The sequence below is a fragment of the Oncorhynchus mykiss genome, chromosome Y (genome assembly GCF_013265735.2).
Source record: "Oncorhynchus mykiss isolate Arlee chromosome Y, USDA_OmykA_1.1, whole genome shotgun sequence".
In the NCBI taxonomy this organism is placed as follows: domain Eukaryota; kingdom Metazoa; phylum Chordata; class Actinopteri; order Salmoniformes; family Salmonidae; genus Oncorhynchus; species Oncorhynchus mykiss.
The window spans coordinates 21,183,655-21,204,900 of NC_048593.1; the positions used below are offsets into that span (position 1 = coordinate 21,183,655).

Genomic DNA, 21,246 nt, shown 5'->3' on the forward strand with positions numbered 1-21,246 from the left:
GTTGCAGATAAAAACAAAAGCTAGCTAGCCATTAGGTTATCTTGACCAAACGAACGGACTTGCTAGTCATATGACTCCATTGAATTGATATATATATAAATAATCAATACTAAGCTTACAACCATGAAATTGTTGATACATTTTTTTAACAAAAACAACAAATATATATACATTTACAGGAACTCTCTGCCTAGGCAACCTCATGGCGCCATGGCAAGAATGGAACAGAACGATGAAGATAACGATAATAGTGATTCATTTGAGTTATTTAAAGGGTTTTAGATTTTTGATGAGGAATGTTGAAGGAATGCATATCCCTCAGCTTCTACTTATCAGCATTATCACACACACACACACACACACACACACACACACACACACACACACACACACACACACACACACACACACACACACACACACACACACACACACACACACAACTGTCAGCTCCGGTTGAAGTGCAAAGCTGCCCTTTATAATTGATGCAGAGGCTGCGGCTGTGTGTCTGGAGTTACTCTCGCCTTCTTTCCTTTACTAGCCTTGGTTATAACAGGGTCAATGTTAAGGACATGGCTTATGGTCGGATGAATTTTCCAATGTTATGCACTATTGAAAGGACAATAGTTGGATTGCCCGAGCCGACTAGGTGAAAGGTCTGTAGCTGTTCGTTTGAGCAAGGCACTCAACCTTAATTGCTCCTGTAAGGCAACTTGGATAAGAGCGTAAGCTAAATTACTCAATCTCCCTACTGCTCATATAGTCCCTGTAAGAAACATGATGAGGTTATGATGATCAGATGTCATGTTATTATCTGCGTGGACCGCTCTGGGTGAGGGATATAGTGTGAGTACCCCTGAGTGTTGTATGTCTGGGGTTGTCATCTCTGTGCTCTAGTATTACCTGGGTGGGATGCTGTAGTGTTGATGTCTAAACCAGTGTCAAGTGACAAGCTGTTTTAAACCTCTGAAGCTGGAGTTAAAGAACAAGATGACCCATGAAAGACAGATGGAGATGGGTAAATTAGACGTTCATTCAGTCTTTATATTACTGTAGTATAGGCTATGCTGCAGTAAATGCAGATCTATCTGTCACAAGGAAAAAAGTGCATTGTGATCTGCGCTCCATACTGAGATGGGCTGTCTGTCCCCACCCTGATCTGTGATTCATCATGCAGAGGCCGTAGAGAAGCCAGATTGAGACATGGCATATAATTTAACAGTTCCATTTCACTCATGCTGTTCATATAAATCATTTACTATAATGTACCGGTTTCTCACAGTTATTTATCCCGGGAAAAGGGAGTGGTTTTGGACGATAAATCCCGGTAAATCTCGGTAACCGGGTTCCTGCCATTCAACCCTAGTATGTGTGTCAGAAAGAAGGAGATAAATCCTGCACTCCAGAGCTACTACTCACGCTTCAATTTTGTCCCCAAAGTGTGACTCTCCATCTTTAGGGCAGTGTGTCACTAGGGATAACAGTTTTTAAGTCAGCCCATCTCAGACACAGGGCCTGTTAAATAAGTCAACAGTACCAGTGGCAGATCAGAACTACTCTCAAATCACATTGGTCCTGTATGACTCAGTTGGTTGAGCATGGCACATGCAACGCCAGGATTGGGGGCCACCCGTACGTAAAATGTGTGCACGCATGACTGTAAGTTGATTTGGATAAAAGCATCTGCTAAATAGCATATATTATTCTATTATTATTCCACAGCACAGTACCCGTCTGCAATACAGTCCCAACACTGTGGCTGGCACACTTCATAACGGCCTACACCATAGGACGGCAGGTAGCCTAGCGGTTAAGAGCGTTGAGCCAGTAACCGAAAGTTCACTGGTTTGAATCCCCGAGCTGACTAGGTGAAAAGTCTATAGAAAAGTATATCCCTTGAGCAAGGCACTTAACCTTAATTGCTCCTGTAAGGCGACTTGGATTAGAGCGTAAGCTAAATTACTCAATCTCCCTACTGCTCATATAGTCCCTGTAAGAAACATGATGAGGTTATGATGATCAGATGTCATGTTATTATCTGCGTGGACCGCTCTGGGTGAGGGATACAGTTTGTGTGAGTACCCCTGAGTGTTGTATGTCTGGGGTCGTCATCTCTGTGCTCTAGTATTACCTGGGTGGGATGCTGTAGTGTTGATGTCTAAACCAGTGTGTCACAGCAAAAAAATTCCAGTGGGGATAGGATTGCTGCCTATAAGGAAGGGACCACATAATTTGACCATAGAGATAATATCTCTCTCTCTCTTTCTCTCTCTCTAGGAGGAGTGAGCTTCTAGGGTGTATGAGTTTTGGCGTGAGATCCCTCATGGACCCAGTGAAGGTTAGTTGTTCTTCTTTGTACATTCCTCTACTCTCCACTGCACCACACACCACTGTAACCCTCCTCATTAGCTCACTCCCTCTATCAGAGTGTGTGTGCGTTTGTGTTCACCAGACCATAAAAGACCTGTTTAGCCCAGAGTGAGTGAGCGGCCATGGCCTTAATCCACAAGAAACACCACTGTGGCCACTGTGAACCCATCACTACTGTCCTCAGTCCCTCCTGTTAGAACACATCACGACTGTCCTCAGTCCCTCCTGTTAGAACACATCACGACTGTCCTCAGTCCCTCCAGTTAGGACACATCCCTACTGTCCTCAGTCCCTCCTGTTAGAACACATCACTACTGTCCTCAGTCCCTTCAGTCTAGTGATACAGCCATATATACTGTACATCGATGGTTACAGTATAGATATGTAGGGCAGTCCCTTGGGTGTAACAACACGTCACCACTGCCCTCAGCCTACTGTAGTAAAGATCTTCTAATCTAGGGGTACAACCATATAAGAGGTGGTGTAGTGGAGGGTAAACATATTTAAATGCACGAGCGTTTACCTACGTTTTGTGGAAAATTTGCTTAGGGAGCATTACTTCACTCATTGCGATCAGCACCCCCCCCCCCCCCCCCCCCCCCACCACATTGTTTTTTACCACTGCATATGTTTATGGTTAAAGCACAAAATACATTAGTGCATTCCCTCGGGTGTTACAACACATCAGTACTGCCCTCACAGACATGACTAACCCACCACAGACCTAGTTGCTGTTAGGGTGCTGTTGGGAGAAGAGACAAACTATATAGCTATAGCAAGGACTGTTTCTGTTAAGTAAAGTACACAGGTGAGAATGTTATGGACTAGTACAAATCAATACATAGAATGATGTTTTTCCTTCTGTGAAGCAGAGCCCTTTCCTGCAGTTAAATGACCAAATCGCCCTCTAGTGGCCTCATGGGTGGAATGTTATTAATATTTGGAATAATTTGATATTCCCGTTTTTTTTAATGTCAAATGGATTTGTCATATTTCAGTCTTCTGTGATGGATACAAAGTATAATATTGAGATGCAAACTCAAAATGTACATTACATGTACAATACATTTCAACTCTGTCTGCCATGGTAAAGGTGTCTTTTTTTAAGCCCATAACCATGTGTGTGAGATGCATACTTTTGTTTCAAAGTAGATTTGTTTAAGACTACCAAGAAACCACCCTGATTTAGCAGGTGAGTATATTCCAGTACGGACTGTGTTGACAGCAGAGGTGTTTAGTTCTTATTTGCCAGGCGACAAGGTATGAAGGCAATTTCTGTTGTCAGCTTGTGTGTGAGCTGCCAGAACACACTCTCCTCTTACGCCTTCAGTGATCCAGTGGGCCAATTTCCCGCTTCGCTCAGCTGGGCAGCACATGGTAAACACGTAGCATTTTGTTTCAGGCCACAACTCCTGTCAAGCTTCTTGCTTGTCTCCCATTCCTCTGACACCTTTTCTTACAATTGCAGGCATACATGCATGCAGAATGCATTCGTGCATTTGATGTCAGATAAAGTGTCTTCGACAGAGGAGTCAGTGAAGATAAAAGTACTGCTGGGTTTTCCTCAGCTCTACTTGCAGTTTAATCATTCATTCTTAATTTATCCAACTGTGTCCCATCCCCCTGTGCCCACACAACTGCTCTTCACATTGTAAACCGTTTATAAAACCTATATTTTAGGTCTATTGATAGTTAATTACACTATACACATGCTGAGGTACCACCTTGACATCTCTGATCTGCTTGCCTCAATAAACTAATGCTAGAACATTGGTTGCCAGGATTAGCATCTAGAATAATTGCATAACGGACCATGTTAGACACATGATCATTATAGTCATACTGAGATGTGATGTAAGGCTTGCTACCTGGACTAGATTCCTTCAGAGACTTTCAGGGCCTGTTCAATTTGTTCAACATATTGGAGTCGGATTGATAAACGCAATTGATTATATTCAACATATTGGTTGGATCATTTCCATCCAACTACGACCTGTGTTTGGACATGGTAAAGTTGGATTTGTGTGTGGTTCTGCAACAGATGAGCAGGTTGCATAACATAAAAGGTGATAAGGATAAACCTATTAAATAGATCTAGTCAATAAATATATCTGTTACGCACGCCTCTAAGAAGAGGGAACGCAACACCCTGCTACAACTAAACTCTCTGTGAAGTGAAAGAGGTATGGACTGTAGGTGTGAGTAAGGATGACAACAGACAGAATGTGGTACCGTTTTACAAGGACTTTATTCCTGTACACGGTAATATGGGGAAAAGGGGCTGGACGGAACCAAAGCAAAGAAAGTAAATCTCAAAGCCCCCCTCTCCTATCTTACCTGCCTACCCACCACTTACCTAATTTAGCACCACCTGGTGCCCTAACCAAAATACAGGGGGTGGTCCGCCCAGGTCTTACCTAGTGTACCTAGACAATGAATATACTACGGGTATATGTATGCCCGCGGGCCTCTTGCCTAAGCACTCCCAAGGTGCCTTCCCCTTTCCCCCTAGGAACAAATGAAACAGAATATTAAACAATTTCACAAACAAACTAAAAAACAAAGGACATCAAATAAGCTCTACCTGAGCAACAAACTCACAGAACATAGCAACAACAAACTCCCAGCAATGAACTCCCAGCAAGATCAACCTCTAGCAAAACTCTCTATCACAAACAATCGCTCTGCAATGACCTCAGAGCAAATCTCTAGCAAAATCTCTCTCAGCAATCCCTACCTCCAAAATCTCACTCTCCTGAACAGAACACTGGCTTTTATATAGCTTCAGAATGAATGTAACTAGAGACAGCTGTGTCTTGACGAGGGGGCGGGGTCAGCTCTCCAATTAGCCCTGGAGTCGACCAATCAGCTGCTTGAGGATTTCAGGAAGCCATTTCCTGAAATAAACACATGCACAAACACAAACTACAACACATAAACTGGGGAACGTAACATATCTCAAATAAGGAAAGAGGAAACAAACTTACTCTTAACTTGGACGCACACAACTGGAACGAAACTGGAAATGGCTTGACTGGCTTTAAATACAAACTAGAATGGAGAATGAGCCTATCAGGATAGTCTTGATAATTTCTGACAGGTGTGTGATTGCTTGAAAGTCAAAAGGTGAAGTGATCTTGCTTGATCAAGCCCATCTCAGCAGTACGCTGCTCCACTCTGAGGTCTTTTCTACAGACCTTTTAAAAAAAGAGGTTCTTATTTTTTGCTCTGTACACAGTCTTGTACGGTTAACCTTGTGGGGACACAAGTCAGTCCCATTCAAAATCCTATTTTTCCTAACCCCTAAACCTAACCCTAACTCGTACCCTAACCTTAACCATAGCTCCTGTTACGCACACCTCTATGAAGAGGGAACGCAACACCCCGCTACAACTCAACTCCCCGTGAAGTGAAAGAGGTATGGAACTGTAGGTGCGAGTAAGGATGACAAAAGGCAGAGAATTTACCGTTTACTAGGAATGTATTCCTTCACACGGCAGTATGGGGAAAAGGGGCCGGACGGAACCAAAGCAAAGAAAGTAAATGTCAAAGTCCCCCTCTCGTTTCTAACCTGCCTACCCACTACCTATCTAACTTACCCTCTCCTATCTAACCTGCCTACCCACTACCTATCTAACTTACCCTCTCCTATCTAACCTGCCTACCCACTACCTATCTAACTTACCCTCTCCTATCTAACCTGCCTACCCACTACCTATCTAACTTACCCTCTCCTATCTAACCTGCCTACCCACTACCTATCTAACTTACCCTCTCCTATCTAACCTGCCTACCCACTACCTATCTAACCTACCCTCTCCTATCTAACCTGCCTACCCACTACCTATCTAACTTACCCTCTCCTATCTAACCTGCCTACCCACTACCTATCTAACCTACCCTCTCCTATCTAACCTGCCTACCCACTACCTATCTAACTTACCCTATCCTATCTAACCTGCCTACCCACTACCTATCTAACTTACCCTCTCCTATCTAACCTGCCTACCCACTACCTATCTAACTTACCCTCTCCTATCTAACCTGCCTACCCACTACCTATCTAACTTACCCTCTCCTATCTAACCTGCCTACCCACTACCTATCTAACCTACCCTCTCCTATCTAACCTGCCTACCCACTACCTATCTTACTTACCCTCTCCTATCTAACCTGCCTACCCACTACCTATCTAACTTACCCTCTCCTATCTAACCTGCCTACCCACTACCTATCTAACTTACCCTCTCCTATCTAACCTGCCTACCCACTACCTATCTAACTTACCCTCTCCTATCTAACCTGTCTACCCACTACCTATCTAACTTACCCTCTCTTATCTAACCTGCCTACCCACTACCTATCTAACTTACCCTCTCCTATCTAACCTGCCTACCCACTACCTATCTAACTTACCCTCTCCTATCTAACCTGCCTACCCACTACCTATCTAACTTACCCTCTCCTATCTAACCTGCCTACCCACTACCTATCTAACTTACCCTCTCCTATCTAACCTGCCTACCCACTACCTATCTAACTTACCCTCTCCTATCTAACCTGCCTACCCACTACCTATCTAACTTACCCTCTCTTATCTAACCTGCCTACCCACTACCTATCTAACTTACCCTCTCCTATCTAACCTGCCTACCCACTACCTATCTAACTTACCCTCTCTTATCTAACCTGCCTACCCACTACCTATCTAACTTACCCTCTCCTATCTAACCTGCCTACCCACTACCTATCTAATTTAGCACCACCTGGTGCCCTAACTAAAATACAGGTGGTGGTCCACTCAGGTCTTACCTAGTGTGCCTAGACATTGAATATACTACGGGTATATGTATGCCCGCGGGCCTCTTGCCTAAGCACTCCCTTGGTACCTTCCCCTTCCCCCCTGGGAACAAATGAAACACAATAATACAAACTACTTCACAACAACCTGAGAAAATAACTCAAGACATTAAAGAAGCTCTATCTGACAACGCACCAAACTAACACAGATCATACCAAAGCTGCTCCCAACAACAACTAACATAGTACATACCAAAACTCTCTCTCTCTCTCTCTCTCTCTCTCTCTCTCTCTCTCTCTCTCTCTCTCTCTCTCTCTCTCTCTCTCTCTCTCTCTCTCTCTCTCTCTCTCTCTCTCTCTCTCTCTCTCTCTCTCTCTCTCTCTCTCTCTCTCTCTCTCTCTCTCTCTCTCTCTCTCTCTCTCTCTCTCTCTCTCTCTCTCTCTCTCTCTCTCTCTCTCTCTCTCTCTCTCTCTCTCTCTCTCTCTCTCTCTCTCTCTCTCTCTCTCTCTCTCTCTCTCTCTCTCTCTCTCTCTCTCTCTCTCCTCTCTCTCTTCTCTCTCTCTCTCTCTCTCTCTCTCTCTCTCTCTCTCTCTCTCTCTCTCTCTCTCTCTCTCTCTCTCTCTCTCTCTCTCTCTCTCTCTCTCTCTCTAGAAATAGCGTTTGCCCTTGTGGGGACCAACAAGAATAGTTAAACATGCCACACACACATTACCTTCAAACTCTGTCTCAGGAAATAACAAATACAATCTGATTTTTGGACAGGCTTCTGCCTGGCATTTATCCCAATGAATATTTAATTGGCTTAAGTTGCTAATGAGGAGATTAAACACTGAGTCACTGGGAGTTCTCCTTTTCATCTCTTAGCTCCCTCCTGCTACTGTCATCCTCCACAACTCCTTGGCTTTATTCTTCTTCATCTATCCCCCTTTATCTCTCTCCTCCCATCCCTCTATATATTCCCTCTTATGTTCTCTCACCCACCCACTCACCCCCTCTCTCCCTCCCTCTCCCTCTTCCCCTCCCATTGGTTTCTATTTGTCTAATGGGCATCATAATAGTCGGTGGTGGCACAGTCCGTGCTTAGATTTATGGTACTGTACATGTCTCCCCTCCCCCACTTCCCCTCTTCCCCCTCACTCCCCCCCTCGCCCCACAGCCTGTAGAAATCTGCCCACTCAAATAAGATGCTTTAACCAGCGATTATTGTCACAGTCCACGGAATCACATCTCTTTACTACAATAGAGCTCAGACTGCAGGCTTAGAACAGCCTCAATAAGACACAGGGAGAGCAGACCAGCACATAGAACACTCTGCATTCTGTCCTCTCACTGGATGGAGGAAGACCTAGGCTAGCTGCTGTATTGTGTGTGTGTGTGTGTGTGTGTGTGTGTAAGCGCGTGCGTGTGTGTGCAAGAGGGAGAGAGGAGAGTGAGACAGAGTGTTTTGTGCATTGTAGAATTGTCATGTCCCTTAATAGAGACTGTGATCAGATGGGTTATGAGTCAACTCTTCCTCTATGTCCCGGCTGCATGGTTTTCACACACGAGCGCTCGCACGCACCAGAGTTGGGCTCAATTCAGAAATTTGAAATTGCCTCCCATTCAACTAATGAGTTAAAATTCAAATTGAATTGGCCATACCCTCCTGATGTTGAATTTGAATTTGAGTTTGAGTGCAGGAAATAGAATTTAATTCAGTGCAATTCAAAATAATTCCACTCAGTCATAGAACATAAGAATTTAATTGAATTTGACAGGTTTTCTCTGGAAACTAGGTTCATACTCTTTTAACCTTAGCGCTAGAATAACCTATTATATTTAGCATATTATATTTAGCATATTATATTTCCAACCATTTCACTTGTTTGGCTTCTTTTTGAAGGAAGGCTTCACTTGAGTGTTAAAATAATGCATTCTGTGTAAGTGTGGTCCTGTATGGCTCAGTTGGCAGAGCATGCTATTTGCACTGCCAAGGTTTTGGGTTTGATTTCAGGGGCCTCCCATACGTAACATGTAAGCACACATGACTGTAAGTCACTTTGGACAACAATGACTAAACCTAATATAGAATAGAAGAGGCATTTGGATTTAATTGAATTTCATTGAATTCACACACAATAACACACACACACACACACACACACACACACACACACACACACACACACACACACACACACACACACACACACATCTGGCTCGTGAAGCGGACGTAATCAGCTGCTGGAAAGAGCTAAACTTCTGTTTAGAAGTGTGTGTGTGTGTACGTTGCTCTGGGGATGTGGAGCCAGAGAAGGTAGTGGTGTGTGTGTTTGTGTGTTTCTAAATCTGTGGAAAGAAGAATTCTCTCTATTTATTTCATATTTATTATAGTAGCAACACACATGCCTCGCCCCCACTTGAGGATATATATTTTTCAGCCGTCTGTTTCCTGTGTTTGAGGGGTACAAAATTCACTTGTCTCTTAAATCCCGCTGAATTGATTGCTTTCATTTGACTTCTGCGACTCTTTCAAACTCTTGCTTGTGCCTGTTGCTTTTTCTCATTAACCTTACGACCAATGGACATTGTTGTAATGAAATGTCAAACTGGGGGTTGGAACCGAAACGATCTTTCAATTGTTTCGTTCTGAACAGAACCATTACTTGTTTGTGCAGAGTGGCACCTGAATTTAAATAAAAACACATCTTACCTTTTTGTAGTTTATAAATCCAATGTGAAACGTGATAACTATAGTGTCCTTAAGTAGTGTTGAAAAGGTTCATCCGTTCTTCTCTAATTAAAAATCTCTCTCTGAATCACACTTGTAACGTCAGTAGGCTACGGTAGACTATGATTCGGCGGGAGGGGGAGGGGCAGTTAGACTACACACACACACACACTGGCAAAGATTTTCATCTGGCAGGGAGGCAGACACTAGAACAAGTGACAGTGAAGGCTTTGCATATGAGCTTTGTTCCTTTTCTTGTGGGACTGGGAAAAAAATCCCCAGAATGTAAAAGAACATTATTAACCGATTCCCATTATTTGAACCCTTTGACACGTACCAACACACGGGTGTGATAATTCTACAGTGGTCCCTGCAGCGTATGCTCAAACGCTCATTTAGCACCTCTAGTTTCAATTGACGCAATAGGTAGCGTTTGAGCTGGCCACACTGTTTTTTTTACAGCAACATTTTGCACAAGCACAGTCCTTACAATGTTATGTTCTGAATGTGACCAGTTGGACATCTTGAAGCAAGTGGGGACAGCAAACTGGGATAGGGAGAGATTGAATATGTCCGTATCATTTGGTAGGGTGCTGGTAGGGTAGATAGAGCAGGGGAGTGCTGGTAGGGTAGACAGAGCAGGGGAGTACTGGTAGGGTAGATAGAGCAGGGGAGTGCTGGTAGGGTAGACAGAGCAGGGGAGTGCTGGTAGGATAGATAGAGCAGGTGAGTGCTGGTAGGGTAGACAGAGCAGGGGAGTGTTGGTAGGGTAGACAGAGCAGGGGAGTGCTGGTAGGGTAGATAGAGCAGGGGAGTGCTGGTAGGGTAGACAGAGCAGGGGAGTGCTGGTAGGGTAGATAGAGCAGGGGAGTGCTGGTAGGGTAGACAGAGCAGGGGAGTGCTGGTAGGGTAGATAGAGCAGGGGAGTGCTGGTAGGGTAGATAGAGCAGGGGAGTGCTGGTAGGATAGATAGAGCAGGGGAGTGCTGGTAGGGTAGATAGAGCAGGGGAGTGCTGGTAGGGTAGACAGAGCAGGGGAGTGCTGGTAGGGTAGACAGAGCAGGGGAGTGCTGGTAGGGTAGATAGAGCAGGGGAGTGCTGGTAGGGTAGACAGAGCAGGGGAGTGCTGGTAGGGTAGACAGAGCATGGGAGTGCTGGTAGGGTAGATAAAGCAGGGGAGTGCTGGTAGGGTAGACAGAGCAGGGGAGTGCTGGTAGGGTAGACAGAGCAGGGGAGTGCTGGTAGGGTAGATAGAGCAGGGGAGTGCTGGTAGGGTAGACAGAGCAGGGGAGTGCTGGTAGGGTAGACAGAGCAGGGGAGTGCTGGTAGGGTAGATAGAGCAGGGGAGTGCTGGTAGGGTAGACAGAGCAGGGGAGTGCTGGTAGGGTAGACAGAGCAGGGGAGTGCTGGTAGGATAGATAGAGCAGGGGAGTGCTGGTAGGGTAGACAGAGCAGGGGAGTGCTGGTAGGGTAGACAGAGCAGGGGAGTGCTGGTAGGATAGACAGAGCAGGGGAGTGCTGGTAGGGTAGACAGAGCAGGGGAGTGCTGGTAGGGTAGACAGAGCAGGGGAGTGCTGGTAGGGTAGACAGAGCAGGGGAGTGCTGGTAGGGTAGACAGAGCAGGGGAGTGTTGGTAGGGTAGATAGAGCAGGGGAGTGCTGGTAGGGTAGACAGAGCAGGGGAGTGCTGGTAGGGTAGACAGAGCAGGGGAGTGCTGGTAGGGTAGACAGAGCAGGGGAGTGCTGGTAGGGTAGATAGAGCAGGGGAGTGCTGGTAGGGTAGATAGAGCAGGGGAGTGCTGGTAGGGTAGACAGAGCAGGGGAGTGCTGGTAGAGTAGACAGAGCAGGGGAGTGCTGGTAGGGTAGACAGAGCAGGGGAGTGCTGGTAGGGTAGACAGAGCAGGTGTTTGGTGGTTACAGCTATGTTCCTCCCCTTTATGTTAATGCAGTCATTTATTCAAATACTGTATACCTGGTGTTTTAATGGAAACGAGACACATATTTTTATTTTAACACAAAATATTTAAAAAGATACCTGATACAATTTGAAAATGTATATATGAGTGCATAAAACAAAAAAAGTGAAATTTGACAATAAATTGAATAACTCAATTCCCTCCATAATCCCTGAACTCCGTGGTAGTAAAATGCTTTATGTGCTATGATTCAGTCAATGTCTGATGGATTATACAAATCAAAAAGTTTGGAGTATCTTCATACATTGTCCAACTGTTGCATTTATTATAATTGTTTTTAAAATCTTTTGAATCAAACCAAATCAAACTTTATTTATACAGTACATTTCAAACATGGAATGCAGCACAATGTGTTTCACAAAAAACATGAAAATAAATATGGAAATATTTACTCAACAACAAACATAAGAGGATATAAAACGAAAGAATAACAACAAATACGGACTGAAAAGCACCCTTAGGAAAAGCAAAGCTAAAAAGGTGTGTTTTAATTAGATCTATTTTAAATATGTCCACAGTTTCAGCCCCCTCAGGTTCTCTGGCAGGCTATTCCAGAGGAGGGGGGAATAGTAACTAAAGGCTGTCTCTCCATGCCTTTTGGTCCTAGGCTTTGGGATAGTTAAAAAGCCAGTGCCAGAGGACCTGAGAGACCTACTGGGTACACAACTTAAAATCATCTCTGACATGTATTGTGGTGCACAATCGTTGATTTATTTAAAAACCAGAAGAAGAATCTTCAAATGAATTATAAAACTCACAGGCAGCCAGTGCAGAGACCTTAAAACCGATGTAATGTGTGCTCTCCTTCTGGTCTTGGTCAGTACCCATGCTGCAGCATTCTGTATGTTTTACAGTGCAGAGACCTTAAAACGGGTGTAATGTGTGCTCTCCTTCTGGTCTTGGTCAGTACCCATGCTGCAGCATTCTGTATGTTTTGCAGTTGACCAATGGCATTCTTGGGTAGACCCGACAGGAGAGAATTACAGTAGTCAAGCACTCGAGTAACGAAAGTATGAATGAGTCTCTCTGAAAGCCTGAGAGAGAAACGGCCGCACCTTGACAATGTTCCTTAGGTGGTAAAAAGCAATTTTGGTCACATTCCTAATGTGATTCGAAATTGAGTTCAGAATCTAAAATAACACCCAAGTTTTTAATCTTTATATTTTTTATTATTTTACTTCAATTACCATTACTATATTAGAGTGAGTCCCCCAGCCAGAATAGTCTCTAACCCAGACAGCTCTCTTTCTGTTTCAAATGCAAATATACATGTTCCCTTCCCTTCCTCTGTCCTCCTGACTCTAACAGTGTGGTTGTTGTCGTGTTGTGTTGTCTTCTGTAGGAGGTCAAAGGGTGGTATTACCTACTGGGGGAGGAGCTGGGGAAGACCAAGCATCTGAGAGTGTCCTCACATTCCCAACTGCTCCAACAACACACCACCGGTCAGTGGACCATTTCACCATTCCACATCTGTGTATGTGTGTTACACACATATACGGTAACACACATACTGTAACACACATACTGTATGTGTGTTACCGTATGTGTGTGTATGTGTGTTACAGTATGTGGTTTATAGTATGTGTGTATGTGTGTTACAGTATGTGGTTTATAGTATGGGTGTATGTGTGTTACAGTATGTGTGTTACAGTATGTGTGTTACAGTATATGTGTGTATGTGTGTTACAGTATGTGTGTATGTGTGTTACAGTATGTGTGTTACAGTATGTGTGTATGTGTGTTACAGTATGTGTGTTACAGTATGTGTGTGTATGTGTGTTACAGTATGAGGTTTACAGTATGTGTGTATGTGTGTTACAGTATGTGTGTATGTGTGTTACAGTATGTGTGTAGGTGTGTTACAGTATGTGTGTTACAGTATGTGTGTATGTGTGTTACAGTATGTGTGTTACAGTATGTGTGTGTATGTGTGTTACAGTATGAGGTTTACAGTATGTGTGTATGTGTGTTACAGTATGTGTGTTACAGTATGTGTGTTACAGTATGTGTGTTACAGTATGTGTGTGTATGTGTGTTACAGTGTGTGTGTAGCGTATAGATGAGTGTTTAAATATATCATTGTAGCTATATCCATGGGAGCTGAGATGAGTGCATACAGATGTATATGTTGTGTCTGTGTGTGTGTGTTACGTGTGTGTGTGTTTGTGTGTTTGTGTGTGTGTGTGTGTGTGTGTGTGTGTGTGTGTGTGTGTGTGCAGACTGTGCCGGGCTCGTGGCTGGGAATATCTGAAGGGGCTTATCATTCTGGGTCGGGAGGTTGGGGGGTGGGGGGGGAATCGAGATTAAGGGAGTGAGGGATTGGGAGAGCAAAAGAGGGGGGGAGAGGGGGAGGAGAGGGAAGAGGGGGCTGGAAAAGCGCTCAGCGTCAGAGTGGTTGGAAAGAGCTGTGTGATCATACTGCGTGCTGCAGTGAAACTGTAGAGCTGAATACACACTGCTGTTTAATTTCATTCTTTCCTCCACACTGTCCATCTTTCTTGATTTCTGTGGAGAAGAGTGACTATTCCCTCTCTCTCACCTGCCTCTGCTCTCTCACATTGTTGCTGGTGGACTATAGAGGAGTTATGCCTTTGAGTGCCTGCCCCCTGAGCAGCTTGGAGTAGGTGAGTGTCGTCTCTGTGCACTCAGGAGTACAGTATAGTATAGTGTTGTTGATGGATTGTTATCAGGATGTTTGTCTTGTTTGATATATAGAAAGAAAGGGTTTTAGTGTTTATTCTCTCTCTCTGCCCCTCTTTTTTGTCTCTTCGCTCTGTCTCCCTTCTCTCTCTCTTTCACTCTGTCTCCCTCTCTCTCTCTCTTTCAGTCTCTCTCTCTCTCTCTCTCCCGCTCGCTCGCTCTCTCTCTCTCTCGCTCTCTTGCTCTCTCGCTCTCTCTCTCTCTCTCTCTCTCTCTCTCTCTCTCTCACTCTCTTGCTCTCTCGCTCTCTCATGTATAATTCATATTTGCTTGTCAAACTCTCAGATTGAGATTGATCCAATGAAATAGTAACCACTCTCATTTGCCATGCTTGACTGGGCTCAGATTGTCTCATGCAATAATGGCTGTCTGATAAGAACTGGGGCAGTTGTCACTTCAGACTGTTAGTGCTCATTAGAAAGTCTTTGTGTTCTGACAATGGGATGTGGCTGCTTGGACCCACGCCCACGGGTGAGATGGGAAAAAATGATTCCTTCAGTCTGAAGCTGATGGAATGACATTAATCTAAAAGCTACAATGTTAGAATAAGGATAGGCCACAAAGCCCATCACTAAGCCAGATGATGAGACATGACGGTAAGCGCCACGCTCAGCGTTCTATAGAGGCCTGTGTTATGATATATTCTTTATTCACCCACATTGAATTAATCAGATAAGATATGAAATGCATCTATGGACCAGACAAACATGCTCCTCAATTCCTAAATCAACATTTCTGTCAGCATGGCTCTGAATGTTTCCTCCATATTGAAGGATGTGTTGTCTGACCCATTGCCATCTTATCTTATCATATCAATATATATGAGCACATAGTGTGTGTGTGTGTGTGCGTGCGTGTGTGTATTGTGTGTGAAACAGTGTGTGAACTGACTCTTCATATCAAAGCCTGTCGGCGTTTTATCTGTGTGTGTGTGTGTGTATGTGTGTGTGTGTGCGTGCATGTATGTATCCTACATCAGTGCTGATTCGCTACTGTGTTGTAATGCTGATGGCATCTGGCTGAATGTAGGGCAACTACACCCTATTATAACCAGACACATGGACATGGGATTGGGCAAATCCAATTCATTAGGTCTGTATCTATTGTAGCCTGTCCCTCTAAATCTTTCATTATTTTACCCTCTTTTCTGTCCCACATTAACTCTATAATCCATGTCCTGTTCTTTTATCTTTCTTTGTCAATCTCTTCATCTTTCTATCTCCCTTCTCTCTCACCCTCTCTCACCCTCTCTCACCCCCTCTCACCCCCCCTCACCCTCTCTCTCACTCATTAACCTCATTTGTTTTATCCGCCCATTTTGCTGTCTCTTACACATCATTAGTTGTACACAAAATTAATAGAACACCTTTTTTTTAAAATCCCACATTCAGTTTGACATACCATTCTGTGGTTAATGAACATAAAGCAGGAAGTGGAGCAGGTTTGTGGGACACGTCTGGTTTGACAGAGCACTGGTTTCAGTGTTGCCCTATGCAGTGGTGTAGTGTTAGTTAGTGTGCCATGTAACCTTGCCTGATCTCCTTGACCCTGGAAACATGTTAGAGCAAAGACCCAGGGGCCATCACAGCCATCTCAATATGGCAGTGTCATCCGCCAGCACTGCTCATTTTCCCGTTACGCTATGGGTGAGCATTAGCCTACTCCAATAGGGTAGAATAGAACCACGTCTTGTCTGTACAGTAGCTTTACACACACAGCGCCGTCTAGGCACCCGAACCAACAAAGACAGGAGCCTCTGTCCACCCAACGAGCAATATGGAAATTGAGATGAAATTTACATAATCTTTTCTCTATTCTATATACGTTACATAAGGAAGAGAACTGAACTGCCATGCCTTATCAGCAGACTAAAAGCACATTTTCTGGGAGAAAATGGGAGACGACAAAAGAGCACGCTGAATGAAGGCTCTGGATGTTAATCTTGCGTTGCTGTTAGGTAACTGTCCAAGCTGCTCATATCACTTTGAGAGCTGAGAAAAAAAGGAGTGCTTTATTCAATCAAACCTGCAGTGCAATACTGTTGCCTGTAAAGCCTTCCTTATTTACTGGCGTCAAAACAAATCAAGGAATGGCTTCGGTAAGGCAGAAACAGCAGATGGACATGTCTTTATAGGTGGAGCCTTTCTTTTTCAGAGAAGGATTAGACATGTTTATGCACAGTGATATTACATGAGCAACGATGGATTGAACATTTTAGAGGTAGAAAAAAAGAGATAGAGATAGAGAGAATGGGGCGGCGAGAGCCGCATGGTTGGCAACACTTAGGTCTGCAATTTTAGACAATGTTTATGTTCTTTTAGTGAAAAAGATGAAGGGAAACATGTTGTTTCTGACCCCAGTGTGTCAATCCCACAGCTCTGATGGCTGTGAGGAATACAGAGACACAACACGCACTTTTAACTCAACCATAATTCTGTCAAATGTCCAGTCGGTGACCCTGTAGGGCTCCGGCACACATCATAGTGGAAGGTTTCAGACATTTCAACTGTGATTGTGAGTTGCATGACTAAGTGACTAAATGCATGAGTTGCATGACTAAATGATAGGCCGCTGATCAGGCTTGTAATTGGACAGCTGTGACTTTTTTTAGTTTTTTTTGTGTGAAGTTGAGCCAGGATTATCTGAGAGAGCTAGTGTGACCTCTGACACTGCTGTCATGTATGTGTCTTTAGGAATTAATACTGATAGGAATATTCAAATAAAGAATTAGACTACCTGAGAGAAGCAGAGGTATGTGAGTACCTGCACTAATGTAACACAAATGCACTGCAGATGATGCCCGTTTTCTTCCTACAGAGTCATACTGCCAGCCTCTGTTATCTCTTTTTACCACATTCCTCTGCTTTGAATTCATGGCATTGCTATTACAGCCACACAATAGGCTCATAGCATCAGTATTGTGTCTCTGCTGCACTGTGATTGGACTACAGACACAGTGCTGCCGAATCTCCCTCCCGATCCAGCATGCTCTGCTCTGAGTATGTGGCGCGCAGAGTCGGGAGGTAACTGATTACATTTAAATATATATATATTTCACCTTTATTTAACCAGGTAAGCTAGTTGAGAACAAGTTCTCATTTACAACTGCAACCTGGCCAAGATGTAATTAGTCACATGTTATCAGATTACATAAAAACTGCAACTGTAAACAGTTACGTTACCCGCAAAAATATTGTAATAAGATCACCAAAGGCATTTGATGGATCCTTTGTGTCTTCTTCTATTGCGTCTTAAGGGGAAAGTAATCCAAAAGTAAATGAAAGTAATCAGATTCCTATTTGCTAATCCCAAAATTATGTTACTGACTACAATTTTGTGCAGGTGACTAGAAACTGTAACGGATTACATTTAGAAAGTAACATACTCAACCCTGGTGGTGCGGCACATGAAAGCTCTTCCCTTCCCTTCCGCATGAGTGCACATCGACATGGGCCAGACTGTTAGCATAATTGGCCAGGGTACCAGCCTTGCATTTAAAAGGCTAATTTAAGCACTTCTCGGGGAGTGAGAGAGATCGATCACACCACCTTTTGGTCTGCTGAACACATTCTATTGCAGATGTTTTCAACATCTTCTCCAATGGGTTAGACAGCAGGGCTAGGTAATGTACACCACCTGAGCTCCCACCCACAATCTCCTACATACACTTTGAAGGTGGTGGATGTACAGGATAGGGGAGAATGGACTACCAATTCTGGTTTTGGGTGCATGTATGTGTAGAGGAAGGTCGGTTTAAGTGTGTTAGTGTCTGTCAGAGTTTATATGTCTGTGTGTGTCTTTTATAATGAATGTACATGACATTATGTAAATGTGGAGGGCAGTCTGTCAGAGGAGTTTTAGGTGTGTGTGTCTGTATGTGTGTCTGTGTGTGTGTTTGTATGTGTGTGTGTTTGTTTGTGTGTACAGTATGTGTGTCTGTGTGTGTATGTGTGTGTGTGTGTCTGTGTGTGTGTTTGTATGTGTGTGTGTGTCTCTGTGTGTATGTGTGTCTGTGTGTTTGTGTGTGTGTGTGTGTGTGTGTGTGTGTGTGTGTGTGTGTGTGTGTGTGTGTGTGTGTGTGTGTGTGTGTGTGTGTGTGTGTGTGTGTATGTGTTTGTCTGTGTGTGTGTTTGTATGTGTGTGTGTGTCTAAGTGTATGTGTGTCTGTGTGTGTCTGTGTGTATGTGTGTCTGTGTGTATATGTGTGTTTGTGTGTCTGTGTGTGTATGTGTATGTCTGTGTGTGTGTCTGTGTGTATGTGTGTGTCTAAGTGTATGTGTGTCTGTGTGTATATGTGTGTCTGTGTGTGTGTTTGTGTGTTCTCACTCTCCAGGATAACCAGTGTATTTAAAACTGACACAAAGGGACCTGTATGTGTCTGTGTATTTAATCATGTCTGTGTATTTAACCATGTCTGTGTATTTAACCATGTCTGTGTATTTAATCATGTCTGTGTATTTAACCATGTCTGTGTATTTAACCATGTCTGTGTATTTAAACATGTCTGTGTATTTAACCATGTCTGTGTATTTAAACATGTCTGTGTATTTAACCATGTCTGTGTATTTAACCATGTCTGTGTATTTAACCATGTCTGTGTATTTAACCATGTCTAGTGTATTTAACCATGTCTGTGTATTTAACCATGTCTGTGTATTTAACCATGTCTGTGTATTTAACCATGTCTGTGTATTTAACCATGTCTGTGTATTTAACCATGTCTGTGTATTTAACCATGTCTGTGTATTTAAACATGTCTGTGTATTTAACCATGTCTGTGTATTTAAACATGTCTGTGTATTTAAACATGTCTGTGTATTTAACCATGTCTAGTGTATTTCCCTCAGACGTTGTTAGGTCAGATGGTCTCCACATGTGCCCATACAGCAGAGTGTGGAGGAAAGTGTGTCATCTGTATGCAGTGAGTAGACACGTAATCAGGCATGCACACACACTCTCTTCCCCTGAAGTGCTGAAACATTTACACACCTACCCAACCCACTTCTCTACAGTGAGTTGTGTCTGGCCTTGTGAACACAAGAGGAATGACAAAAATGAATCTGAATTTTGATGTGGCAATCCATCATAGATCACAATCAACACCAGAGTGTGAATTATACCGTGACATTCGGGGGGGTTTGTATTTTTTTTCACAGGACTTCCTATTTGTGATTTTTTTATGGGCCTAATAGTGAGAAGACATGTATTTTAACAGTCAACATGTGTTACCTTTTAATGTGGCATGAACACAACCAGTCCTGATGTTTTCATCTGATTGTCAAACAAATCACTTCGTTGCCACGCCAAAATAATTCAAGCATTCAAACACTGTGCACCTACACTCTTGTATCCTGAATTCATTGATGCATCTTGCTGACAAATGTACCTTTTTTGTAAAAAGAAAAGTCGGGACACCTGAAAGGGGGCTGAAACACGGGTCGCAAATACAGCTGTGTCTGTCCCGAGCTCATCAGAGCAGGAATCTGAGGGCTCAGTTGAAACAATGTTGAAAGTTTGCTAGCGGGCTGGACTCAGATGATAATGTTGAAAGTTTGCTAGCGGGCTGGACTCAGTTGATAATGTTGAAAGTTTGCTAGCGGGTTGGACCCAGTTGATAATGTTGAAAGTTTGCTAGCGGGCTGGACTCAGATGAGAATGTTGAACGTTTGCTAGCGGGCTGGACTCAGATGATAATGTTGAAAGTTTGCTAGCGGGCTGGACTCAGATGAAAATGTTGAAAGTTTGCTAGCGGGCTGGACTTAGTTGATAATGTTGAAAGTTTGCTAGCGGGCTGGACTCAGATGATAATGTTGAAAGTTTGCTAGCGGGCTGGACCCAGTTGATAATGTTGAAAGTTTGCTAGCGGGTTGGACCCAGTTGATAATGTTGAAAGTTTGCTAGCGGGTTGGACTCAGATGATAATGTTGAAAGTATGCTAGCGGGCTGGACTCAGATGATAATGTTGAAAGTTTGCTAGCGGGCTGGACCCAGTTGATAATGTTGAAAGTTTGCTAGCGGGCTGGACCTAGTTGATAATGTTGAAAGTTTGCTAGCGGGCTGGACTCAGATGATAATGTTGAAAGTTTGCTAGCGGGCTGGACTCAGATGAAAATGTTGAAAGTTTGCTAGCGGGCTGGACTTAGTTGATAATGTTGAAAGTTTGCTAGCGGGCTGGACTTAGTTGATAATGTTGAAAGTTTGCTAGCGGGCTGGACCCAGTTGATAATGTTGAAAGTTTGATAGTGGGCTGGACTCAGATGATAATGTTGAAAGTTTGATAGTGGGCTGGACCCAGTTGATAATGTTGAAAGTTTGCTAGTGGGCTGGACCCAGTTGGTAATGTTGAAAGTTTGCTAGCGAAAGCTTAAGACAGAGGGAGACAGGCGGACTAGAGAGATGAATTTGATTGAAAGAACCTGAACCAACTGTCACTGGTTTAAACCATGACAAAGAGGCGGGGGTGTTTAGAATAATATTTTATTTTAATATTTACCACTGTAGCAGTACACAATTTCATTTTAAACAAATAGGAGAAAGGTTACATTTGTGACGACCCTCCCACTCTGTCTGCCGTATTCTGTCTTTGTTCTTGTTTCCTTATTAGGATGCCGGTAGGCGGAGTTGAGAGGGTCGTCAGCTTCATGGGAAACACCTGGGAGACAACGGGCCCAGGTGTTTCCCATGAAGCTG

General features: G+C 43.7%; 1 protein-coding gene across 2 annotated transcripts in view; it reads left to right on the forward strand.

Moving 5' to 3' along the window:
- Positions 1-21,246, forward strand: part of LOC110509811 (regulator of G-protein signaling 3) — a 229,537-nt gene that overhangs the window by 23,529 nt on the left and 184,762 nt on the right. Inside the window, exons 6-7 of one of the 2 annotated variants that reach the window (XM_036968257.1) lie at positions 2,278-2,338; positions 13,199-13,298. In XM_036968257.1, the coding sequence (XP_036824152.1) occupies positions 2,278-2,338; positions 13,199-13,298 (161 nt within the window). Of the gene's footprint in view, positions 1-2,277; positions 2,339-13,198; positions 13,299-14,272; positions 14,481-21,246 lie in introns of those variants that run through there. The other variant, XM_036968259.1, reaches the window with a different exon arrangement.